The sequence below is a fragment of the Mastacembelus armatus genome, chromosome 7, assembly GCF_900324485.2.
Source record: "Mastacembelus armatus chromosome 7, fMasArm1.2, whole genome shotgun sequence".
Classification (NCBI taxonomy): domain Eukaryota; kingdom Metazoa; phylum Chordata; class Actinopteri; order Synbranchiformes; family Mastacembelidae; genus Mastacembelus; species Mastacembelus armatus.
Genome location: NC_046639.1, coordinates 23,374,902 through 23,402,640, shown reverse-complemented (window position 1 = coordinate 23,402,640; position 27,739 = coordinate 23,374,902). Strand labels below are relative to the sequence as shown.

At 38.7% G+C, this 27,739-nt stretch overlaps 1 protein-coding gene across 2 annotated transcripts; it reads left to right on the top strand.

Annotated features, from left to right (window-relative positions):
• The first annotated feature begins 15,603 nt into the window (after positions 1–15,603).
• fam131c (family with sequence similarity 131 member C) lies at positions 15,604–27,536 on the top strand. 2 transcript variants are annotated; one of them, XM_026333486.1, is made up of 7 exons: positions 15,604–15,699; positions 17,177–17,430; positions 18,893–18,957; positions 20,455–20,539; positions 23,923–24,168; positions 24,431–24,520; positions 25,715–27,536. In XM_026333486.1, exons 2-7 carry the CDS (start codon positions 17,400–17,402, stop codon positions 25,981–25,983), a joined length of 786 nt encoding a protein of 261 aa, XP_026189271.1. In that variant the 5' UTR covers positions 15,604–15,699; positions 17,177–17,399; the 3' UTR covers positions 25,984–27,536. The 2 variants fall into 2 exon arrangements, with proteins under 2 accessions (XP_026189271.1, XP_026189270.1); XM_026333485.1 differs by having other exon boundaries at positions 25,712–27,536.
• The last annotated feature ends 203 nt before the right edge of the window (positions 27,537–27,739 follow it).

Genomic DNA, 27,739 nt, shown 5'->3' with positions numbered 1-27,739 from the left:
CCTCTTTTATTCATGAATTATTCAAACCGGAAATTACCTTCAGTGCATTTCTGGAGCAATAAAGTCTTAAATGGAACGTGGCAGTGTGCTGTGTGATTGACACTGAACAAAGGGCTGCTTTTGTTTGTTTTAAATGGTGCCAGGATGTTTAGACTCCCACCTGGATATCCTTATAATGCTGCTTGATGGTTTAATTCCATATTTGGAACCCATAATAAACATGTTAGGTTTTATTACCTGCAGGGAGATGCTGATGTCCAGGCATGAACACAAACACACACACACACACACACACACACACACACACACACACACACACACACTGCACCAAACCTGAAGGCTTCATGTTCAGCAGTTTGTTTACAGCAAAAGATCATTGCAATTTATTACAACTTTTACCTTCATAGTTTTGGCTCTAACAGGTTTTTTCCAGGCAGATATTTTGACTTTGACAGCAGGCACAGATAAAAAACTAAACAAAACTAATGTCAGGCTTCATTGTATTAATTACACCTGCTCTTTTCCTACTGTTCAAACTGTCTTCTGCCTTTGGTCAGAATGTATTCGGCCTTTTCCTATCAGCAATAATAACAGCGAGTCACTGACTAAAAAGGGAAGTCTGACGGGGCAAGGAACATTATTAGTGAGACGGTCAGACTGGTTCTACACAAATCACCACATTGACAAAGCTTGTGAAAGAGAAAAAAAAGGTAAATTATTAGTTGTGCACACAAAGTTTTCTTGTGCAATAATGGATTATTTCCAATCTTCAGATAAAGTGGTTTGTGTAGACAGACTCCTGAGGTTTCTTGTCCCATCAGTCTTTAGGGATGTACACATGTAACACCTTGTCCCTTAAATCTCATGGCTTTACGCTGGAGCTGGTTGGTGACAGCAGTCAGTCCAACTCAGATCCCTGAAGTTAACCACAACAAATTTTATGCCAACTTTTCTCAATGATTTTTTTTTACCCCACAAACACTAACCCAGAGGAACACATAGAGGTCTGAGATCTTATTTGGGAACTTCTGACCCTAAAAGGAATGCAGCATGGCCAACAGCAACTCCTCCATCCTAATTGACCTTAGAGGTGGTTGGTCCCTCTGATATGACCCACAGGCATGTTTGCACAATTAGCACCCTTACAGTGGCAGTATATATGACACAGACAGACTCATAAAAACACTGCTGAAAAATAAATAACCTTTTCATGAGGTGAGAATGTTATAGTAAAGGTTTAGTCAGGTTGGGTAGGTTAAGGGAAATATGATGGTTTGGGTTAAAATATCTTCATCTGTTCTCATGATTACAATAACAAACATGGTTCAGGTTATTGATGAGCCTTGGCTGACAATTGGTCTCAAACGGGAAATGAACAGCAGCTTCCATTTTAAAGTCCAATGTTTTGTTGACTCATCCACCGATCTAAACCTCCTACCTACGCAGACATTGTCACGATATATCAATGTCACCTGAGGGAGATTTGTGGTTTATGATTCAAGTCAATGTTCATGAACTTTGACTTGATTTGACATATCTTCAACTTTTCTCCTTCACACTTACTACACCCACTACAGGGTTTTGTCGCTTGACACATTATTTTTAAGGAATTTGCTAGAAACCCTTATGCTATATCACACAATCATTAGAGGTCACTTAACAAAAAAGTATGGTGTTGTGTTTTATTCAACAGGGCAGGGCAGCGGGTCAAATGTTGCATAACGTTGCATCAGTTAACTTCTCAGATTGTAAGACTCAGTCCTGCTGAGGATAAAAATAATCATAAAGTGTAATTGCACAAGACAAAGAATTCAACACAAGTCCACACATGCCTCCTGCTGAACTTGTGCTTCACCTTGACTGATTTACTTTGCCTTATCTCACTCGCTCTGACCTTGCGGTGGCAGAAAGTGGCGCCTCACATTTTGAAAATTATCAGCTTTGGTTGATAGATGCAAGGGACAGAGTTTAAATGCATTCCTCAGATAAGAGTCTCACACTAGAAAGAGAAATGTCAATATTTAGTGGAAAATCCACATTTAATTGTTTTCTTCTTTCCAGGGGGAGAAGGTCAAAAGATTACACAGTGTGTGAAGTTATTGTTTTCACTGTGTATTAGGATGAACTGCCTAATTAGGTAACGAGGAACAAGGATAGACTGTAGCTGTACCTGGAGATTGTTTTGAATAATACACTGTAGGATATGAAAGCCAGAGACAAGATAATGGATAATAAGCAGCTGAGAGGGAAAGAGACAGAAAGATGAGCGTGCACATTTAGAAGAGAGTTTCTGTATCGTGTGGCTGAGCAATAAAGGGATCAAGATTGCAAAGACCGACTCCTCTCCTAATAGACTGGAATGGAATCTGACTGGAAACTGTCATGAAGGATTTAATCTGTGGGTCAACAGAGAAGGAGCAACAAAAAGCCCAATGCAGATGGAGCATGGGAATTTGAATCTGCCACTAAGTCCCTCATGGGTCTTTATCCTTGACTTCCAGCTGGCTCTGTGTTCCTGCCTACGTTAAACCAACAGGACTTCTAGAAATAGTGCTGGCTTTGTGTGTGGACTGTAAACTGAGAAAGACTTCCAGTATTTTCCATCTTCATCCATCCATTCCCTCAGTGTTTGATGGTGCGGTGGATTTTTTTCCTCTGTCTCTCTCTTCCATGAATGATGGAAAAAGAGGAGCCACACCGTTTAGCTGCTGATTGTAGTCTTTGGATTGGTGCTAATCCACGTCTGAGTGCATCCGAACTGACTGCTGGAGCATTTTGGTTTATGTCCCTGTCGTCAGCTGTAATGTGATTATCCTCACTCTTTGGGGGTTGAATGTGTGGAGGTTTGTGTCTTGTCATTTGGACTGTAAATGACAGGGATGCATGCAGAGCCAGAGAAAGAGCAGGGGGAGAATGAGGCACGGTGGTGAGGGTTGGGGTGGAGGGGGGTAGCTGGAGATTTGAGCCATAACAGGGCTTTACTGCAGGCCACAATAGCATGTGTGGTGATTGTGTCGAAGGCTTGGCTTCAAGGGCCTGAGCTTCCCCCCATGGACTTTTGTGCATGGGGGCCGTAGCTTTTGCTTCCAGAGCTTTTCCCCTCCTTCTTGTGGCTTGTTAGATGTCTTTGTTCTCAGGGCGAAGGTCAATTTAAAAAGAAAGAAGAAGGAAAAACATCACCATGGCACTGTTCATGTATGACCTCTCCCTTTACCGCCGCCCTTCTACTTCTTTTCTCTTTTTTTTTTGGTTTGTGTTCTCCTGGCAGCTCTCAGTGTCATGCGCAGAGTTGAAGACCAGCAGCGCTGAGGAATTTACATCCTCACTAATTTTAGCAATGGGTTCCTGACCAGAAAACACATCCTCCAATTTCTGTCTATATTGGTCTTCCTGCTTCTTTCTGCTGCTGTTTCTCTCACCAGGACTTTTACAGATTATTCCCCTCCTGAAGTCTCCTCCAGGCCCCTCAGTTTTCCTCTTTTCACTGCATTCTCAGCAAAAATATTTTTTATGTCCTAATTGAAAGATTACTCCCTAAACACTGCCAAAGCACCTCTGCAGGTTTAATCCATCTACAAACAAAACTGCTATAACAAAATGCCTTGATGGTCTTATTTAATGAGAAGTGAGCTACCAGGCTCTTACATTTCCCAGACTGTCTGCTTGATGTCAGCACAGGGTGACATGAGTGGGAGTGGAGAGCAGAAACACAAGCCCTGTTGACATAAACCCTGTCTTTCTGCAGACTCTGTATATTTTGGAACGTCGTCCTAATTCACTCCATATTCCTCTTAATGACACTGCTGATGTCACTCATCACTTAAAACATATCCATCTTTACAAGAACCTATAAACATCTCGGTGCTGAAAGCATTTTAAAGCTGCAGCAGTTTACTAGAAGGTTTTGTCAGAACCATCAAAATACAGATGCAGAGTCCAGGCTGAACCAAAACATCTCTCACCGTACCTGATTTTTAACCTCATTCAAACCCAACAAAACTGTTCATCAAAAGGTCTGAGGTTCTTTTGTTGAACTTTTCATTAAACACTGTGTGTTATCTGAACACACTGTACGTGTGCAATGTAGGTAACAATTACACTGAGAAACAAAACGACAATAACTGCTGAAGGCCAGTTTCCCCCAACTCAAAACATCCCACACAGAGACTAAAACCAACAATGAAATTCATATACTCGATATTCAATTTGTGTTGGGCATTTTTAACCACATTCTGGCATTTATTAATACATGCTTCATTGAATTATGACAAAGTAACTTAGAATGGAAGAAAATATTAGTTGGGCCTTTTATACACAAAACATGACATTTCCCAAAAAAACAAACCAACCAAAGAGAAAACATCAACTATAGAAGAAGCTTTGATCATTTTGAATTTGTGTCTTTTTACTGCTTCACTTTATACACAACGTTCATGATGATTTATCTGTACTGCCTGATGTTAACCACAGGTTTCTGAAGGGATGTTTGCAAGCCTGAATGAGAGTTTGCTGTGCTTCCACTGTTACAGACTGCACTGATTAGAGGAGAGGAAGCCTCTGATATACTGAGACACCTGCCAATAAAAAGCACGCAAACAAAGAAAGAAAAACAAAGTGCACCGACTTTACTGACCAAGTATGTTGGTTAATACACAGAGTTTGACTCTTTGATATACTCACACACACAGTATCCTACAAATGTACAGGAAGATACTAACATAAACGCAGCTAAACGCTGATATACAATGAAGACACGTTATTTCATAAAAACATGGTTCTCAGTGACCACCAGGACACAGGCCTGTATGCTCTTAGTCTATCAGAGGAACAATTAGCTGATTAATGAATTAGCTGATTAATATAAAAGAATAAAAATCTTTAAGTCATTTTTCAATGTGGGAAATTTCCCAGTTTTCTGGCATTTTAGAGACAAAAATAATGAATCAATTAATTGGTCAAATAATCAGCAGGATGATCAAATTGTTAGTCACAACAGTCAGTGACCACAGCAAAATCAAGGCAATGTTTCTGTTTATTTATTTCATGGTTGTAAATGGGACGTTCGGTAGGCGGGGCTGACCTTTGACACCTCACCTTTAACATGTTAGCGCGCTCGCTGTTGTGAAGTACCTGCAGGCCTAATGGATCGAAAACATTCCGATACTGCGAGAAACTCTAACTAAACAGTTCCAAGGCAGAGTCCTGTTTTCTGAAGCAAACTGGATTAAAGCGCGATGACCCCACGGAGGTTTTCAGGATTCAGACTGCAATGATCTCTACTCCAGACCACAGGTGTGGGATCAAAAGTGGCGTCTTCACATCCAGACTTCTAAGGTAAGATCAGATGCTGCTTTAACACCTGTGGTCATTAATAATGAAGTGAGGGTGCAGTGCAGCCCTAGGACTGTTTGTCACTTTGTGTTTACTCTTGCTGGGTGGTCAGGTAATCGTTTTTATTTATCTCTGTGCGTCAGTGCTGACATTTGTTCTTCCTACCAGTGTTGATGATCTGTTAGTAATGGTCATTAAGAAAATAGGCAGGTTTCTGTTGATGGTATCACATTAGTAGATTAGGGAGAGTAGGGAGGCCATAGGAAATGTACCATTTGACAAACAAAACATTTTTAATAGCTTGTAAAATCTTTTTCACTCTTCAGCACTGCACTACAGTTATCCTGACTTGTGAGCAACACTGTTTTTCAACTTTTGCTTTTTAAGTGAATGAGTGGCATGAACTGTACATGCCCATATATGTGCCTGCTGTGATTTAATGTTTTTCCTTTAAATGAAGAACCCATGTTAATTAACCTTTTAACAACAGCAAACATTCCATTCACCAGTAAGAAAAAACCTAAAGTGCTGTGTCATTATTCTAGTTCTTACCCAGCAGGATGCATCGCTCCCTCTGCAATCTCATGGCCTTTTTTCTGCAGAGAGCTATTCTTTGTCTCAGCGCCCCCCTCTCTTAATTTCCGCCTGTCTGCATATGTTTTGGAGGCCATTAATCGGCCCCTGCACAACATGCACCCCAGCAGATAATCATGGTCATTAAACCAATTAGGGAGCACATGGAAGGGAGGTTTTAGTCAGGCCCCGAGGCCTCCCACCTCCTGTTTCTCTCTAGGAGGACGGCCGAGGTGGTCTCCCGAAAGCTGCTGAAAGAAGGGAGTGAATTGGTTCAGCCCAGCTCTGCATTAATGACATTTCCTGTTGCTGTAGCCTTCAGAGACCTTGCCAACCTTGCTGTAGGGCAAGTAACCAGAGCCATTAGCCAGCAAAAGTCCTTACCATTTTCACATCCTTCTTTTGCAGCCATGTATATTGGTGTCATCAAAATATATTTTCCTCAAAGCAAAGAGAGCTATTTTAAGCTATTTTGCTGCTTCTGTGGCAAAAGACAAAAAAAGAGATTAAAAGTGGCAGGAAAGGGAGGGAAGAGTGGTCAATCTGCAGACAGTGGTTTCTGACATGCTCAGTGTATCATGTGATTCTTGAGCTAATATTATGATTTCATTGTGCATTACGCAGTGGGAGTTCTGGCAGACTGTGGCCATAACATGCAATACATAAAACGGTGATTACTAAGTTATTGGGAGAACTGGAACTGAGACTTGCATTCACCATGTACTTGTGCAGGCAGGCCACAGAAAGTCCCTCACACTTCCTCACATGGTCTCATAATGTTCGGCAACTAACTGTCCTTGTTTTATTGAGGTATTTTCTAGCATTCTTCTTGTTGTGCTTGGCATGTTGTCTCTTAACTCTGTAAAGAAAACAAAAGTGAAAGCCAACATGGAACAAGGAGCTCACACAGGTTTTCTCAGCTGGCTCATGAATGATATGTCAAAGTGAAATCTGAATCTTGTATTAACTCCAGAATACACAAAGACAGAAAAACATAACAAATCCTGCAGGTTGAGGATCAGGATCATGACAAGCACAGTACAAATGTGGCCTTGACCACAACTTTTATTCATCTAATAGTGCTGTGAGTGTCATTCACGGGGAATGGAAACCTACTGGAAGTCAAAACAAACAGTATCAAAGAAATAAAAGATGAAATGAAACATGAGGAATTAAGGACCTTTTTTCCAACCTTGTGTTATAAAGGAACAGTCCAACATTTTGGATCATTCACTTTCTTTCATAAAGTTGCTCGTGAAGAATAATACTGTGGCCTTTCACATGTTTATTCAAAAAGTGCAGAGCTTAGCATGCAGACTCCCTAATGAACTTATTGTATGTTGTTTATGTAATTTGTACACAAATAGAAATAGCAAAAATGACAATTTGTGGTTTTAGTCACTGTAGTTGGAGCTAATGATCCGTCTCCTTCTGCTCCGTACTTAACGTACGCAGTCTTGCTCCTCATGTCACTGTTTTGGTTCACTCTCTCTACGATCAGTTATCTTAACCTGTAGCAGGGAGCTGTTTTTAGCAAAGCACAGCAGACAGAGGCATTTAGTAACTAACTAATGAACATGGTTGAGCATTTAGCAACTGATGAGTCAGACTTCTCTTCAGGAGGAGGCTGAGACCAAAAACAGAGCTAAAAGTAGAGTGAATCACATTTTTCAGGTGAGAAACACGACTCCAAATCAGTTCCAGTGCTCTGCTCTGTCACTGCCAAATGTGTAAATAAGCAGCTGTTTGCCAACAGGTTTGTCATATAAACTTAAAAGGGGATGATGTGCAATGTTCATAATGTTTGTTTCTGCTGCCCCCAGGTGGCTGACAGTATGGATATAAGGAACACAATTTAAAAAACTCATTTAGATGTTTTAAAGTGCTATAAAATGAGGGTTTCAACTCTTAAGTTGTTTTATTAAATGACTGCACTTTAAAATAGTAGCAGGTAGCAACTGAATACCTAACTGTGAAATTGCTAAATGGTCACTGAATTAACAGGATGAAAGGCTTAACTTTGGCATTTTAAAAACACAAATTCCAATATTTATTTTATGTGTAGAAGTCCAAAAACTCAGTAACAGTTTGTATAGAAACAGTATAGTTCTATATTCAATTAGACAAAACCTTATTGAAAAAGTCAAAAAACAAATTTCTTAAATTGCATTGGTTCAATTAAAAACAACTTGATCATCCAGCTCAACAAGAAGCGATTTTCACAGCAAAAGCTTCAATTTTAACATGATATCAGTAATAGTTCAGGTTCTGTTAGTGACTGCTCAGCTCCATCAGGTTTGCCAGTAAACCATCATAGTGACCCAATATGCACAGCACCAGGGTGCAGTTCTTCTTAGTGTTATCAGGTTTGCCTGTGGCTTTACTGCAGTGAAAACGCAACTGAGGCTGAATGGAATCATCTGTTCTGTCAGGTTCAAGCAGTCACATGAACCAAGGATCTAATCTGCCTAAAATACTCTGTGAAGAACTTTGGCTTCATATCTTAGATGGCTCAAGATTAAATCTTGAAGTTTGCCAACTTGGTTTTTGGACATGATTTGTATATTTTGACCAGAATTTAACTCATTTGAAACAATTTGAAGATAGTGATTGTGGAAAATCATGCCATTAACCTTAGCTGTAGTATTATAGCTCCTTTTTTTTCTATATTGTAATGGCCACTTTGGATAAAAAGCAGAATAGAAAAGGCGGCACTCGTGATCAGAGCCCATTGTTGGTGCATATGTTCTTGTAACCTCAGACGTACTGAAGCCAAACCGGACTGAAAACCCTTCACTCTTTTCTTCTCAGACTAGCATTTTTTTGTCAGCTCCCTCTGACCGACAGTGAATGACTTTCCTGTTTGTGAGATATGGATCTGTGTGAATGTGAAGCAGGGTGGGTCTGGAAAAGGCACGCTGGTCTGTCAGCTTGACCTTGTTAAAAGTTTAAAATATATCTCTAAGAAAGAGACTGTCAGCCCATAAAAACAACCTTATTTGGTCATTTGGTCAGTTTTAAGCGACCTCTAGTTTTAAGCATTGACAGTCTAGTGTTTTATCCTCTTATAACCTATGACATTCCTGACCTCAAAATTATGCATTATAGCACAATAAAAGCAGGAGCAGTGCCCCTTGAATTTGAACTTATGACAATTGTCTGCAATTTTAAATTTTAGTTCCAATTTTCTTGTAAACACTAAAAGTTCCTTTTAATTTAACTGTGCAAAAAGCTGCTAGTCGACATACAGATGTTCAACCTACCAAAAGTTAGTTAACTCTATATAACACTAGATCCAAATCTTGGCCCAAGAATTTGATTTATTTTTAAAATGTCCACAGTCTATCCTGCCCTGTTTGTAGCATTTGTTGCTACGCTAAATTTGATAACCTATCTCATTATTTGACCCAATTGTTGCCATATTGCTGCAACTTCTCACAAATGTGGGTTAGTGTTAAAACCTTCAGCTGACATGCAGGCTCTTGCTCTAAATGCATCGCTTCAGATCAAGTGTGATTCAGACTTAAATGTTTAGCACATAACAAATAAGTAGCAGCAGAAGCAGATGATCATATTAAGTTGAAGATAATGAAACATTTGTGATATTATGTTGTCAAAGCAATTTCTTTTAATGGATAAGATACCAAAGTTTTTGACCAAATCAGAAGACAGGTCGAGGGATTTATGTTCATTTTAAGTGATCTTCCTTTCCTCCTTGTCCCAGGGCTGCATTTAACACATTGTACTGACTTCCAGAGAACTGGTTGTGATGTCTGTGACAGGGCATCATTCACAGCATGGAGAGAAATGTCACAGAAGTCCAGGGACAAGGCGGATGAAGAGACCTAGAAATAGCAGCTGTGTACACACATTCAGTCTTGCTGCAAAACTTAAATCACTACTGTGCTGAAATATATACATACCCAGTGTTCCCGCAGGAGCTCGCACATACTAAATACTCTTTTGTATGGATACTTGTCACAGTCTGCAAATTCTGTCTACTCAACCTGTCAGTCCAGCCCAGAGCTACAGTTTGTTTTCTTCTTTGTACTTTAATGGTAGTAAAGCCCTTGTTGTGAGATGATTAGGGGCAGACAATGTACTGAACTAAAATGAATGTGTTCATTTACTTAATAAATAAATTGTCAAATTATTGCTTTAGTAATTGAAGAATTCATAGGTACAATAGGTAAATGGGTTAATACTAATAAGGGACAGAAGTAAATGTTGCTGTGTGACTGTGTATAAATCACATACAACCCCATGTTTATGTCTGTCCACATTTCATCACCATTTTCATGTTCTTACCTACAGAGGACAGATGTACCAGCCTCAGGTGAGCCCCCCCTCACATTTACATGCTTATATCTAAAACACACATGTTCAGTGTGTGACCACAGGGGAGACTTATACACTGTCTGCCAGTAGCTAAGGATGTGAGGATGAACATATTTAAAAGTGCAGTTCATTGACACTGTAATCGATATGCAGACGGATGGATGTTAACCATGAAGTCTATATGAAGCTACTAGTATATGTTTTTTCAAAATGTTTTATTTTATCTATCCAGTCTTTTAAAATACAGACAAGGGAGGCCATGTCTTTTATAACTTGATGTGAAAATGCACAAAACTTCTGCACAAATCTGCATTAAACAAATATGCAAATGTAAATAATATCAATTTTGATAAATTTCCAAAGTAATTTTTCAGTATATTTGATCATGTTTATTTCTGGCACACTAAATCACACTTTTCTGATGCTGGATCTTTGTTGGTGTCTCAAAGCATAAGGGCTATATCTCAGATTTACTTCAAAAGCTTCTCTGGATTACGAACCTCCCTGATTCGTATTTCTTTGTAGGGGAGAGTGGTGGTTCCTTGATGAACGGGGTATTCTGATAGGAACTGAAAGGTATTTATAATTTGCAGTTTCACCAGATATTTTCTAAACATTACCATGAGAGTCATGTTCACAGAAACAATGAAAAATGAAACTGGAGCTTTTGATGTAATCAAAATGACCAACACCAACAACTAACCAGGACCTTTTCCACTGATGTTACAGCAATATGACAAGCAGAGACAGCATTTTTGTGACAAAGGAATTCCCACAACACAACACACTAGTTTATATTTGTTAGAGGATTGTTTCACATTATTTAAAGTTTGTCTTAAAACGATACAAACATGCCCATGTTTAAGGAATACAAGTTACTGTCATTCATTTTAGACACTGGCCACCAAGAGATCACTAACTAAAGCAGAAGAAAACATTTTTATGGCTCAGTATAAAACACAGAATTTGTTAAATTCTGTGTTTTATAGTGAGCCATAAAAATGGCCCAATCATAACATTGGAAAATACTTGTTTAATTTGTCCCAGACTGCTGTAGCTTCATAACATCTTCAGCAGCCATGTTATACACAGATACAGTATTTCAAAATGAACATTAGGAATGATTGCACCAACAAAATGAACATTAGATCCATTAAAGAGAAAAAATGTGGATTTTTTACACAAATGTCATTTTTCAAAAAATGAGGCAGACTCTGTTAGAGAAGACGTGGATTTTAACTCCTCTAGATAAAGCTCCTACTTTGCACAATATCAGACACATTCATTTTTACTTTACTGTGATACAGCAAGTCTGATAAACCTACACAAATCATTAATGTCTGCTTTCATGTCTTCACTGTCTCAGTGGACCCAGTTGGACATCATGGTCTGGTGGTGGGATCTCTGCTTTAGCTTGCATAGTCACTTTTGGGAAGAAAAGAATGTGATGTGGACAAAGACATCAGTAGCTGAGACCAACAAAAATACATATCACAATCAATATAAGCTGCTCGAAGAGGTACATAATGATAGCACATATAGTTAATACACTAGGCTCATGAATTAATGCTATATTTATATAGTCAAAATGATTCCCTAAGGAAATTCAGTAATAACCTACAACTAACCACTTAATATCAAACCATTTATCTTGAATGTTTTTTCATTAATGGAAATATTAAACATTTATAATCACTGTCACAGCAAAACCCGACTCAGTCGGCTACAAGGAGGTCCATTATGAACATCCAGGGGAGACGGTTTCTTTGTGTCATACAGTATTACAACTATGAGATAACTCAGAGCTAAATATTAAATGAATACTAGTAACCTTCACAAATGAGGTTTGTGAGAGCAATCAACACTGTATATCTGGTCTACATTTTCCTGCTACTCACATTTGGAAAAAACATTTTTTTTAACTTAAATTTTGTGATTTTTAATTTTTTTTTTATTGGATATTTCTAAAATCAATCCAGGATTCTCTATTAATCTGTCATTCAGAAGTCACTGGAGAAACTTGGGTGAAAATATATCATGTACATCTGTGTACATTACTGTTCTGAAGACTTTCATAAATCCTCTTTATTGCGACAAGGGCTTCTTCAGCATCTTCATTCATTTGCCATGGACAGAAGCACTCAGCTGAAAAGCCATTTGCAGTTCTCCTGGTGGATTGAATGTTGCTCTAGAAGTTCCCACTTGTGTAGCTGGAACAAAATGAAACTATGATATATAACTACAAGTTCAGAGTACAGAAAAAATCTTAGCAACTGCAGGAGGAGGTCAGGTTTTTTTGCTTTAATGCCCAGACAGTATTTCTAAACAGTGTCTTAGTAACAACAACATATCTGAAAAATATTCAGAACCTTTGGCAACAAAACAGAGATCACACATATGTGACTACATTTTATGACAATGGTCTGAATACAACCTACCAGAAGATTTGTTGCATCATATACTTTGTTGACACTACAGTTTTTTTTCTGTCTCTCTTTCCAGCCATCAGCAAGTTTTTTTGCTTTATTCTTTCAAGTTTTTCTTTGTAAGGCTGCTTGGCACCACAGTGCCTACACATCTACGCCAAGTTTTGTCTTACAAACGTGGCATTCTTTTTGAGTGGCCATCTGGAGAAGGAAGCATAAATAATCATTAAAACACTGCGTGAAGTGTTATCAGGGGATAGGAAGTTGGTCTTTGAGAGGAAGAGCGCTATGAGAGTAAACATGGTGGGAATCGATGCTTGTTTGGATGCTATAATTAATATATACCTACTGAAAACAACATACAGGATATATGAAGTAATGTTCTAACAAATTCATTCCTCATTCAAAGATGCAGACACACATACATATTTACCCAGTGGGAGGTGTTACCATCTTCTGTAATTCATCTGATTCTAGCTCTATTAGTAAAAACTTGATTACATCCTTTATTTTGATTTCTGTTACCAAACATGGTGCCTCCACAGATTTTAGGTAAGGTCACAGACATTGATTGTTGTATTCTTTTCTATATCACCGAATCCCATGGTAGAAAGTAGATGTACTGAACTGCTGTACTTCAGGCCCATATACTTTCCTTGAGTAGAACAGCAGAAGAACATTTATTTTCTTACTTCCTCTCCCATTAATCATCTCACAGCCCCTCAGATTTCCCAGTTCTTTCTGCTGGGAATTAGAGGTATGTCAAGTGCAAAAATTAACTGCATGTTCACCAGATAAAGCGTTTTAATCCTGCTTGTGCATTGATGCATCAATAAAAAAAAAAATAGATCATGTAATATAATATTTGATTATTTTCCACTGACCAGCTTCTTTTGATACTTTAAATATATTTTTGATAATACTTACAGTATATACATTTTACTAGCAATGGAGTATTTCTACAGTGTTGTTGCGTATCGATGCTGTTACTGAAGCAGCCTTTTAAAATGTGTGGCACAAAGTTAAACCAAACCATTGAGGCACCATGCTTGATAACATATATCAAAATAAAGTGATGTATGATAATGACTGGATGAAAATGACCAGGTCACAGAATTGGGTTTAACGTCTGTTGAATGTGTCCCCGTCTCTTCTGTTACTTGCTCTCCTGTTGTGAAAATGGATGTTAATATCAGTTATTGATGACAGTGTTAAGATAGATAACTTTGCCACAGATGACTGATAACCACAATCCTGAACATGCCAACAATAGTAACTTAGAAAAATGTGTCAATAGTAGTTTGCGAAACATTTATTACTGACTAGGTACCTCTATTATAGTTCACGTATACTGAAGTGAACACTGTAAAAAAGACAGTGTATGTATAAACACAAAACACAACCAGCACACAGAAGAGCAGCATCTGTATCGTTTCTACTGAACACCATTTTTATTCTGTTCCTACATATATTTACAGTACAGCATGTACAAAAATTCAAGGATGTTCTGAGCTTTTCCAGAATTAGGGTTGACATTGACAAAACTATTTACTTTTGAAACATGAGCTAAAATGTTTGGGTGATTGTTGATTAACCATAGCGTTGTGCTGTGTGTATAAACCTTTCTGACAAATAGTAAGCCTAACTTTTGAGAATGATAGTCATGTTTAAAGATCTGAGCCAAAACTTTTGAGAGACAAAGCAATGCAAGAAAACACATTCAAAAACGATTCCATATTTTTTTGGTTTTAATGCAGCATTTAGAGAAAGCCACCAAATACATAAACAAGCTGCAAACACAGCGAAATACTGAAATAAGCCACAAATACTGAGAGCAAAGCCAAACACAGAAAGCAGAATCTAATGGCTACAGAAATACTGCAAGATTAACAGTATTCTAAATCATTCATTCATTTGTGCAGTATTTTTGCTATTTTTCTGACGGTTCGTAGACTTTAGCTCCATGACTTGAGTTTTTTCTTAGATATGCCTGTGTTGTCAAATTGATGAATCTGTTTTTCTAATTGATTTGTTTCATCTACTTCCATGTGTTCTCTAAGTTGAGCTCTCAGTGTCACCATACACATTAAAAGGTAGAAACAAATGACTAATTTGATCATTCATGTTGGAGGACTTGTTGCTGCAGGTTCTGCCATGATTTTTCACATAAATCAGGGTGTGAAGTTTCCACATAAACTTAAACTGAAACAAAGAGAAGTTCAAATTTCCCTGATGTTGAGTCATTACATTGCAATTAGAGAATCAAAGTAAGCATCAGTTTGAAATAAAAGCTCTTTTTCACGTATGATGTGCATATACACGAAAATGATCCAGAATTGAAAGGCATCCAATTCCTGCGTTGCCTCAGGGGACCACAGAAACTGCTGCTGAATGTCTGTGGTTTCCCAGTGAGAAGAATCACAGTGTGTGTGTCTGTGTGTATGTAGATGTCACACATTCCTCCTGCTCCCTTTCCTCTCCTCAACTACTGGGCTAAAAAGAAAAACATTCTCATCTAATCAAATTCAAACTTGATTCTAAATGAAAGGGAAAACAAGACAGTTTTAGAGGCGGCATGTAAGAACGGCACTTGATGACAAAAGGTTTTACGCAACAGCTGGGGTTGAGACATGTTGGGGGCATGTGAAGCTCAGAAGAATCTGCAATAAGCAAGGTGTGAGAAGGAACTGAACCCTCAGGGCTTAGGGAACATTTTTCTCCTAATGGACTGAATTATTAAAGGCAAAGCACTTTTTCTCTCACACCCTTCTGTTTTGACTCTTTAGTTCAATTACATAATAAAAATGTGTTTAACAAAATATCCTGTGGAACAGAGCATGCAGAGAACATTATGACATGGCTAGTACATAATAAACAAGAGCTGTACTTTTTGCTTTTTACCACAAGAGGTCAGACTCTCCTCTTTCTTGAAAAGCTGTGCAGCTCAATATGGGGATCCAGGAACAAGAAAGAGTCTTTGAAAAGGCTGCAGAGATCATGGAAAATAGTTCCAAGGGGTTTCTTTGAGTGGGTAAGTTTTCTTGATTTGTTTTCAATAGGACAGCAGTTACACAGGATGTTCAGGTGGCCTTCAGGCAGATTCTAATATCACTAGGTTGTTTTCCAGGGGAGCGACATCCCAAGGTTCATTACGTGAGTTCCTGCTTCACAAGGACTCTTGTTTCATAAATGTGCTCTAGTGTTTCGTCAGTGTGTTTCAGGAATTCGTGAAGGAGTTTCAATAGTCCTTGATGAAGTTTGGAGGTTGCTTTAGGAATCTTTAGTTCCTCAATGCAGTTCACTTCTGTTTTGCGTGTAGCGCTCAGGGTAATCAACACACCTTCAACTTTTCTTGAAATCACTTTGAATGTTGAGGTCACTGTCTGGTGCTTTGTTAACTTTACCAGAAGAGTCCTTTCCTGTCCATCAGATAGCGTTTTCTTTGCCACTGTCCACTGGCCAATTAGTTGTGGCGAAAAAAAGCTTCAAATGAATAAAAAAGCTTGGTTGCCACGGCAACAAGATTTTCCCCATGATGGAGGCAAGAGCATTGTTGCCTCAGGTGATCTCAGCAAGTAGTCACGCCATGCCAAGAGGACTCTGAGACAAACAGGGACAACAAGGACCAGGGAAAGAATACTGTCTGATTGTTTCTTTAAAAGTGTGTGTGTGTGTGTGTGTGTGTGTGTGAGACAAAGCTAATGAGGTCACAGGAGACACCTAATGATGGGTAGAAAGGTGTGAATGTGTGTCTTATCCAGTCTTTATATCTCGATTTTACTGAATGTACATCAGTGAAAATCTCATCCCAGTGAAAATCAACAGTAGGATTTTGTACTTATATGCTATTTTGGTACTGAGACCGAAACAATACTGTTCCCTCAATGTCAAAATCAAATCTACTAAGAGAAAAACAAAACACAAACAAACTTAAACCAACTTTTGGTTTACTGTAGAGATCACATAACTAAGCTAAATGTGGTCACTGCTGTTTTTCTTTAATATTTGCAGTGTTTCTCAAAGAGATTTGATGTGTATTAGGATTTAAATCAATGTTTCTGCTCCTTTATTTTTGCATTTCTAGTATATTCATATATTCTATTTGTGATACTTTCTATTAGTGATAGTATTGAAAGGTTTCATATCATACTCTACTGTAGATAACTAACATGGGAGTCTCAGTTAAATTGGCATCATCTTAACATACATTATAAGTACTGGATTTACATAGACAGCATAGCTAATGAGCTAATTTTGAATTGAATGTACACTGAAATTAACTTATTACACATGGAGCTCTGCTATCCAGCACTCAGTGTAAAGTGAAAGTCTGCTATATACAGTAATATGGGGGGGGGGGGAATAGAAGAAGTAGAGGGGAGGGATTGAAAATCGTCAGCAAACAGACATCCATGCTTTCTCCCTGTTTTTTTTTCCCTCTCGCTCTCTTTGCCCCCTCCCACCCCCTTTTGTCTGTGTCGCTCTCTCACCTCTCTTCTCCTATACAGAGAAGTCAGCCAATGCATCAGCCTACAGCTCATCTGGCATCCGGTCTCACTTTCCCCTCTGCCTCAGTTCCTCACTTCTCTGTTCCTCAGCTGACTGATACTTCTGTTGCCATTGCTGCCTCCTTTTCTTCTCTTCCTTCCACACTTCATTTTCCCTGCTCCTCATCCTCCTCATCTTCAAGCCATCATGGTGAACAGATAACCGTCTGGCTGTCCTGAGATCATGGGTGCCTGCCTCTGCAAGGGTCACAAAGGTCAGTGCCTGAGTCCACCTGTTTATGCGTGCATGTCTTTGTGTTTGTTTGAGGGTTGGGTCCACCTGCAGGAAGTGTTGCCAGCAGGCACAAGTACAAGAGGACCAGTCTGGGACTGATGTATAGCACGAATTCTGCCAAGTGTTCATCACAAACTTATGTGAGTGAATCTGTGGAGACTGCTTTAGGAAGCAGAATCGGGGGCGGTAAATTGACGAGAGGGATTATAAGGATGAGTGGAGGACATGAGTGGCTTTAGGATATTACAGTTCCTTTTCAAAGCTAAGACTTGATGTGACATAAAGATGTGCTTTGGGTTGCAATTTGTTCTCTGTCACTGCTTTATATGGAAATAAGATGTAATTTGTTGCATTTAAAACACTGGATACATCAAAGAAGGCAGCAGTGAGTCTTTAAGGAAGTACTAATCTAAAATAAAAAGTTGATTTGAGATGTGGCAGATTTTTGTGATAGCTAAAATGTTCTACTTGCTAATTTGTTCATGATGTTAAACATAACATCCCATTCTCATATGTATTTTCAGTCTGTACCTCGGATGCAATCTAAAAATATTTTGTGCAACAAGGTCTGTCTTTGTTCAGGAAGGGTTCCTTTTAACAAGGTGGAAGGTACTGAGAGCAAAGCTTTTAAGCTGGGAAGAAAGAGGTAAGGCAGCTGTGATGCTCCAGACAAACAGATAAGAGATGAAGAGATGTGTGTGTGTGTGTGTGTGTGTGTGCGTGTGTGTGTGCGTGTGTGCGTGTGTGTGTGTGTGTGTGAGTAGATCAGGATGGGATTTAACCCCCACTTTAGGACAAAAGATTGGCTAAGGAATCATGATAGTTTCTTTATATGCTAATAGCATTTGATGAGGCCAGAGACCAGATGCAGCCCTGTGCACCTGTGTGTGTGTGTGTGTGTATGTGTATGTATATGTGTATTGGCGACCGTGACTTAAGTGAATGGAACGGTATCACTCGCCTCCTGTTGCTGTAGTGTTTCCATAGCGACAGCCAATTGTCTTGACAACACCTCCCAGGGGAAACCCCAAGTGTGTTTGTATTCCTCTGTGTGTGTGTGTGTGTGTGTGTGTGTGTGTGTGTTTGTGTGCGTGTGTGTGTGTGTGTGTGCGTGTGTGTGTGTGTGTGTCCACTGACCTTTCTAATAATTCTCCAGCACACTGACCTGCACTTTATTTCCTCTTTCCATTCATATGTGCCTCATCTGCATCACCTTATAAAGCAAATAGAGAAACTATGAGCCAGTGAAAAATTAAAGGTGTGGAGAGGATCTGGTTAAATGGCTTTATGAAGATTCAGTGCTCTCGCTCTTTCTCTCTCTTGCATCAGTCATATGTGACCCCTGTGTAGAAACACACTCACACTGACATGCACAAAAAAAAAATCACAGACATAAAACATAAATCTAACACCAGTGTTTGGCCTCTGTGTGATTCATACAGAGCTCCATCTTCCCATGACAGCATTGCGGGACCTGACAGAGGAGGGTCAGCTATCCAATCACAAGGTTAGTACGAGCCCTAACCTTGGCCTCTTCAGTGGGCCTACTGTACCTCCCAAAAGCACGTATAGGTTTCTTACCTCATCAGTTCACCACAAAACTGCTGGTACAGTTCTAGTGAAATAATATGATTAATAGAGGTTTTTAACAGCAGACATTACTTACCACAAACAGCAAAGTACAGATGTAGCTTGTAATTTTAGGATTCAAGTCTGTGGTCTGTGATATGTTTATTGCTCAGTAAGATTAAGTGTAATTGTAGGCAGGAAGAGTGTTTCCATTTTATGCTTATCTCTTTCACACATAACACGTTCAGTCTGCTCCTCATGCAGGCGCCATCACACCCTTCATGCAGGCTTCTGGAGTGAAATTCCCCAATTTCTAACAAGATCATTAAAAATGTTCTCTATTTAACATAGGAGATTGGAATATGTTGGTATAATGTTGCAAACATTTCTCAATTTTAAAGATATTAAAAAGTCCATGTTTAAATTTAGTTTGGTTACCTTTCTAGTGTCTTCACCTGTATTAAATCTGAAACTGGTAAAATGTATAAAACACTTTTATGTGATTTTTTTCAAAGTAAACAGAGGAAGGATGAGCTAAGTTACATGCAAAGGAGTCACAGTATTATTTTGTATTTAACAGGTTGATATGTAGCTAACTAAAGAAGAATGAAAGTTCTGAGTCAATTACATTTGCATTCTGCCATTTTATAAACTTTTTGTTCACCAATACAAGCAACTTTTTATAGCATTATAAATGAGCTAAATATTAAATGTGATGATGGTTTAATGAAACCATTTAAAATTCTATCATGCTGAATGACTGTTGTTTTAAAGAATAAGTATTTGTGTTTAATAAGGAAGATTGAACAACCATAGAATCTGTTTGGTTTTGCTGTGACCACACATCTGGTAATAAAACAGCACTCTGAAAACTGAAGTGGCGTTCATTTGACTTTAACGCTCTGGTCATTTTATGTTCAAGTGACTTTTATGCAGAATTTTGTCATCTGGAAAATTTCATTTGGACTGGTTTCCAGCAGTTTTAACTGGAACCATGCTCAGATGTGTAAAGTACTTACTTTCAGCCACAATTTCCTCCTGCCATTTTTAAAAAAAAGTTTTTATGTCAGAGAAAAAAGAGAAGAGAAATTAATTTGAAGTGCTTGTTTCGTATTGATTGGCACTAGTTTAAAATATCTTCATTTTATTGCAGCTCATTCAGACTCATCACCACTTTTCTTGAAGAAAAAAGTGGCGATTTGTTGAGTTAGTCATAACTCATAGGACTCAGTTGCCAGTGGTGGATGTATGCAAATATTTTTATGTTTGTGTTTTGAGTACAGTGTATGTGTATTCTCAAGTGTGGAAATGAAAATGTCAGAAATACAGTTTTGACAAGCTAAAATAAATCTAATCTAATAATAATCTATAATATAGAAGCTTTTCTGATTACATCAGTGATATTCTCCTTTTTCTTGTGTATCATATCTTGCAGGGGGAACAGAATCCTGCCAATGGCAGTGTGGCGGATAAAACCAGCCGCTACAACATCGGTGAACTGGCCACCTCCTCTCTGATTGGTGAGACTCGACACACGAACACAGACACACACCAACATATATTTTGATCCATTATGAATCAAATATATGACACGGGAAAAAGCAAGCCCCCCCCCCCCCCCCCCCCCCCCCGTCACAACCATGCTAACACAGTCAGGTACAGGTGCACACACATTTACTGCTGCCATTTGGCTTTTTCCCCCCATCTCTGACACTCACTTCCTCCTCTTCATGTCAGCACCTCCTACCCTTTTATCATTCCCTTTTCCACACTCCGTGTCTGTCTGCCTCATCTCGACAGCTTCCGTCTCTCTCTGGGAGGTTAATTATCTGAGTTAATGTGCTGTGCTTTGCTGAACTTCTTCCAGTGAAGGCGCCTTTTATTACCCTGACAGGACAATTATGAAGGCCATGTAAATGTCATGAATATGTTAGACAAATACAGACATTCGGGCAGACAGCTGAGAGGTTGACATCCACTTTGGCAGGGATGTGAATTGGTCCAGTAAAAAAAATAAAAATAAGCTTTTTAGCATTAGCTCAGGTGGAATCACTTGTAAGCCATTATTTAAATTGACACAGCAACTTCTGTAGACTTAGCCAGTTACAAATTGCATCTGACATCTTCACTGCTGAAATCAGATCACAGTGTGAAAACACAAATGTAATTGTACTAATGGAATTATATTCAGAAGAATACCATGCAGACCTGCTGCTTTTATTTTTCTTGTATAACGCTGATGTGATTTTATGAAGAGTAAGTGGCTAAGGATTAGCCAGCGGCTACTAGAAACTGAAATGTTCATTAGATTCCACAAATGCAATAATGTTTTGACCAAACAAATGGAATCCAATAACAATAGTCAATAAATCAAATGGGTTTACAGCTAAAAGAATATGACTCTGTGATAGGAATGACTTGTTGATCCCATGCAGAATTATTACCCAAGTAAACAAACAAACAGACAACATTAGCGGCAAGCTAGTGAACATAGTGTAGCATTTGGTAAATAAAGAGCCATATTTCCCTGAAGAGTTCATAGAGATTAGAAAACCGAGCTAAAGGTGAGCTATGATTAGATTTAGTTTTGCCAGATGGCCAGAAACATGTCTCCAAATGAATTCTAATGACGCTCGATGTGTAATAGGAAACTGTTTAACTTTGCTCTGCAGACTTAAAATGTAATAATATGTTGGTGTTGTGCTTATAATTTGTATTGAGATTCCAAAATAGTTAAATCAAGTGTGTAGGTTTGCTTTCAGAATACACCATTAATTAATGGTCCATAAACACAATTAGAATATTATTGTATATATTATATGTCTGTAATTATGAAAACAATTTAAGGTGCCAATGTAACAAGATAATCCATGTTATTCACCTATACCTGTCAGTGACCATAATATTATGGCTGATTGATGTATAGTCAGCAATCACACAATATGGTTTTTGTTAAAACCTAAGAAAGGGCCTGTATATTAACATGCAATAGCACATTTAAAGGCCCCAGACACTGGAGTGTGCATGACTCTCCTCAGAAGCTGATAAATACTCTGTTAGCTGCACTGTTCATACAAATGAGGAGAGAAATCTTGACTAGTTTGCTGTTGCACGCTCCATTCTGCAAACACATTAGACACATTAGTATCCTGTGGGGTGCTATGCTGACCGGATATGATTTGATCCTTTTCACGCTGTATTGTGGACAGTAAACCCAAACTGCCCCATTTGAAAAACAAATGGGATTTTCCTGCTGTGTGCACATAATACTGCCTCCTCAGCCTGAACCAAGCCTCATAACAGAGCCGTCGCAGTGTGAATACAGGGTGAGACAGCAGTGGGTGTTACCATGCACAACAAAAAAAAAACGTCTTTAGGTGTTGAGCTCAATTGAAAATAACATGTTCTGATGTTTTTCTCAGTTTCAGTTACCCAGCCTGCCAAATCTCCAAAGCTCCCTTTTTTGGTTTAACTGTATCAGTTTCTCACTTTGGATTTTTTTTCCACTTCTGATCCTTATTTTTCTCATTTCTAAGCTTCTTACCCTGTCCACCTGTCTTCCTGGTCTTGACATTTATCTGCCTTTTTCCACTATAATTTCTTACCCTAACCTTTTATTCCTTGTTCTCTTTTTCCACCTTTGCCTTTTCAACCTGTCCTTTTACATCTTTTAGTTTTCCTGATCTGTTGAATAGGTTTGTAGTCACTTTTATTTCCACTCTTCACTTCCCAAGACCTTTCTGCCCTTATTTCTGGTGATTAATAGAAATTATTACTTTTTTGTGGTAATTCTGGGGGTTATGAATTACATATTGCTGTAGAGATACAGACACACGCAAATTCTAATGTGACAAGAGTCTATTTAGGGCAGGCAATGAGCTATAGATTTTATTCTGGGATTTGAGTCAAACATAAGTCACAAGAGTAAAGAGTTGATTGCTGTGAGACTTGACTTAAGACACCATAAAACTTGACATCTGAAAAAAAAAAACTTGGGATGTCTCAAGATTTGACCTGGTAAAAATCACAAAACAATAAAAAATAAAGGCCCTGATATCGCCAAAAACAGATAGTGTTCTGTTTATACTTTGCTTGATGTGTGGAATCATAGGAATACGTGCATATAGTCGGTGCTTAAAAGACACAGATAGTGTGATTTCAGCTAAGGCAGGACCAGCATATTCAAAGCTTGAATTATTAAAGTGTGCAGAGGCAGTGTGATTGCATTCAAGGGCACTGGAAAGACGCAGATTCCTCCTGAATGGCACAAACTGGAGCTGGATCAAAAAGGCTTGATTAATCTGAATTTGTGCATAATGTGTAAAATGTTACTGCACACTAGTCTGCACTCTTGGAATGAGCCAGAGTTGTGATATCAGTCATGGGTTGAGCTGAAAACAAACTGCACCAAACTGTCAGTGTTCATTGCTGACTAGTTTACAGTCACTGTCTGTCCTTCGTCCGCAGTTAAACCAATGACTACAGATTGAAATAACTGGTAAAGCAACAATATAAAACCAAAGGAGTTTTGTGCTGTTATAGCATATTTTTGTCATTAGATTTGAGCTTCATATAGTGCTGTTCAAGTAGCAATATAAAATGTCCACAATAACCTTAGGTGCTGTTCCACTCTCATTGTCAGTCTCCTCTAGTTTGTTTCTTTTTATGGTTCAGGTTATGAAAGAAATTAGTAAATTGTCAATTTCAGTGTGAATTATGCTAAAAGTCTAGAATTTCTTTTTAAACATGACCATCTCGTCATTCTTCTCCCTCCATGTATCTCCACATCCATTTCTTTCACCTACTGAACACCATTTCAAGCACCTTATCACTTTGCAATTTTTAGCCCCTTATTTAATCCACTCCGTCAAGCTCAGTCCCTCCTTCTCCTCCCCTTATTTAGGTCTGGTGGCCACGATAAAGGAGCATATCACCAAGCCGACAGCAATGGCCCAGGGGCGAGTTGCTCACCTGATTGAGTGGAAGGGCTGGGGCGGAGGAGGCGAGGCCAGAGGAGGTGGGGGCAGTTGGACCGGGGCCTGGGTTAAAGGAGGCAGAGGCTGGGCTGGTGTAGGGGCTGAGCTGCAGGAGGATGAACAGTTCTACTCCCAAATGACAGATGAGATTAAGGAAGCTCGGTTTGCTGCAGGTAAGAGCAGACAAATTCTTTTAATTCACATAAAACAAAAGATGTAGTTAGCAAAGATGAAGCGGTGGTGAGATCCATCTGGGCATTGTTGTTGTGCAATTGGCTTGAGCGCAGGGATTGTCTGCAAAAATCAATAGCTCTTTAGACATCCCACGATAGTCACTGAAGTCTAGTGCACTTATTCGATTTCCCTTTGTTTGTGGGGTGATTGGCTTCCAAGCAAAGCAGCATCAAATGGATGTGTGTGCCTTTTGTTTTACAGGAGTAGCAGAGCAGTTTGCTTTGGCTGAGGCAGCCATGAACATGTGGTCGATGAACGACAGCTTGGAGCAGCCCTCCACGAGCTTACAAGGTTGGTCGTAAAAAGATCACCCGTGTCACTCAAGCTGTAACTCTTCATTTTTCATAGAGGTCAACTGCAAATAACGACCAGCATGATTAAAACCATTTATCTGCTCTAGATGAATAATGAACAAGAAATGACGTTATGAAATTTTATAGTGAAATAGTCTCCATCAGAGCTCAACTGGTTTTAAAGTCAACATGTGGATTTTACCCAGAAGCCATTTAGTATTTCCTAATGATGAAAAATGAGTGTTTGCATTTTTTGCCAAAACAAGTTTATTGTTTATTGACATTTTGCCAGTTTTGTGTATCCTACACAGCCTGATTGAAATTGGTTGATGCTGTGATTTTACAAGCGTCACAAGAGGTTAAATTTACATATTTAACATTTTGACTCTTTTAAAGGAAACCTGAAAAATAATGACCATATATTAGTCATCTCTTCTTTTAGTTTAACATTAAAATAAAATGCTTGCAAACTAAAGTTAGGATATTAATGTGCTGTTACTTTGCTCTGTATTCATATAATACATGCATTTAGTTTGTGTCTGAAAGTATAACTCTTCTTATCAAGGCAACTGAATCCTAATCTAAAGCCAATTTAGTTATGTGCTATTACTGCATTCACACCTACATGGCCCACTGTGCTTTGCCTGTCATACATCCCATAGTCTATAGGTAAATATCTTCAGCATGCAAATGTCGCTAAGTTAACATTTTAAGGTGTCAAAATTCTTTAAGTCTTAAAAATAGGACTCTTCATTATAATTTATTCATTTCCTGTGGCTCACTTGTCAAGTGAGTGCAGCAAACAAATGGTTATCCATGTCCTAAAATGGCCGAGATATTGAGATAGGCTAAAGCATGTCAGTTCCTCCGGTCACATCCTGAGGTCTTTACACTCTTTGACCCTGTTCTGTTACATGATTAGTAAGTCATTAAAGTAATTATTGTTTTGTTTGCATTTTCAAATACTTTCATCTTGTCTGTTTAGTCTAAAGATTCAGTTATTCAAGTTATGTATTTCAAAAATCACACCTTGCACAGATGGTCTTCATTATTTATGCGTACAGCTCCTAAAATCTCTATAGCGTGACAAGATCCAGCTGTCACAGTTTTCCTCTGAGTGATTTACATAACTTTTTCAGTGTTTTCAAGATGCATCCATTCAACAAATACTGTTATTATCCCTCCTCAGCAGCTCAGAGCCACTTCTTGTCTCAATTCCTGGTGGACAGTGGTAGCGTTGGCATTCCTCAGCACCTATACAGTATCCACACCCAGACTTATAGCAACAGTAGGGCAGCCAACCTTATCCCTCAGCCACCGGTCGACTCCATTTCCCCAACGTCCACCACTCAGCAGGAAGGAGACCAGCCCTTTGACGACAGAAGCACTGTGACTGCGGAGGCTGTTGTCCGTCACGTTGACAGTAGCTCGCTATCTGAGGATGATGTTTTTTATAACTAGGGATAAGAGGAAAATAAGCCAGCAATCTTGAGGGCAGTCTCTAAAATGATCCTCACTGTGAGGATCTCAACCACCAGCAATGACTGATACATGACACAAAAAATACATGCAGACATCTGTGAATTATCTGAAGAGGCAATTCATCAAATGACTTGTCTGGAAGAGTTTCAGATACACGGTCTCCATATAGTATTTCTCCTTGGTTTTTATTTTCTCCTTTCTCCTTTTCTTAATGCACATTAACAGTTTAATTTTTTAAGTGTATATTAAAAACTTTCATATTATATGTAGAATTGAACTGTGAAGAGTCTATCAATACTGCTGTAAATGTCTTGTTATAAAATATCAGTTTTATTGTGCGTTACAGGCTGTATAAGACTGTCAAGCTCTGTTTTGCAGCTTTTTTCTGACATTGACAGACTGAATAGAAGAATTTGGTTAAGGGACAATAATGTGAAGTCTAACCTGCAGAGAAGATTTTGCCAAACAAATGTGAAAATATGTCTCCTTTAGGAGTTTTTATCTAAATTTGGGAACAAGAAGAAGAAGTAAAAGCTGTGAACAAAGGAGTTATCTGAGTCCCCCAAATGATTTGCTATTATTTACACTGGAGGAGGACACAGAACCTCAGTTTCTGCAATCAATTGTGCTGTATGTCTAACATGTATGTCTATTTAAGAGTGAGAGAGGGTTGGTGAATGGGGATGTTAGGAGTGAAGTACAGAGGAGGTTGACTATCTACAAAGTGCAGAGCCATTCAGTGAAAAAGTTTAATCTTCTTCATCTATTTCCGCAATGCAAATATATCCTGCAAGGCATTACATTGACTAATAATATACATGCAATTGTGCATTCCTGGTACATTACTTTGTAACGTGAGCACAATGTTTCTGCTGTATGCATTGAGATCATTACTACTAAAGATAAAACAGTTGCTCTGTGACAGCTTTCTAGTGTTGTAAACTTCTGTTTGTAGGATACTGCTGTGTTTTGACATCCAGTAACCTTTAAAAGCATAAACTCTTTCCTCCAACTTGACTTCCCAAATCATATTTTGTCTCAGTGGCATGTGAAACAACAGGCACCTGCCATCACAGCTCTTTGCATTGCTTTAATATAGTGCAAATGTGTGACTCCAGCCTTAGTATCACTCTCTGTCATGGTGTTGTGTTAGCATTGGGGCACACAAGCTGTGTTGTGTGCATTGCAATGTTGCTGCGTCTTCTTTTGTTGTCAGTCTGTGGAGTCTGGAGTGGAATTGATGCAGATAAAACAGAAGAAAAGGCTGTGTGGACCACGCCTGTTATGTTATATAACCAAACCCCGTAGCAGAACAGTTGATTTAAGGCGTATTTAGTGCTCTGTTGTAACAACGTTGAGTCAAGTAGCTTATATTTTTCATTTCAGCCATGTACAGCACACAGAGAAGCAAAACGATGTGTCAAACTGGACAGTTACTCTAAGACAGGCTGCAGGTTTATTGTTCTGTTGTGTCTGGTTGATATGTAGCATTATGGTTTTAGAAATACTGTGGGTCTACAAGAGTTTGGGAACACCTGGAAAATGAATTGCATAAATGTAAATTAGGGTTCCTCTGTAGATAATAATCCCCTTCAATCATTCATTTAACACTGAAGAATTGTAATTTCTGTTTATTAAAGCTTGGTTTTAGTGTAACATGTTTAGAGATCTAAACAGTTGTTTTCATCAGTAACATATTTTGGTCATTGCATCAATGGAAAATCAATGGTCACCG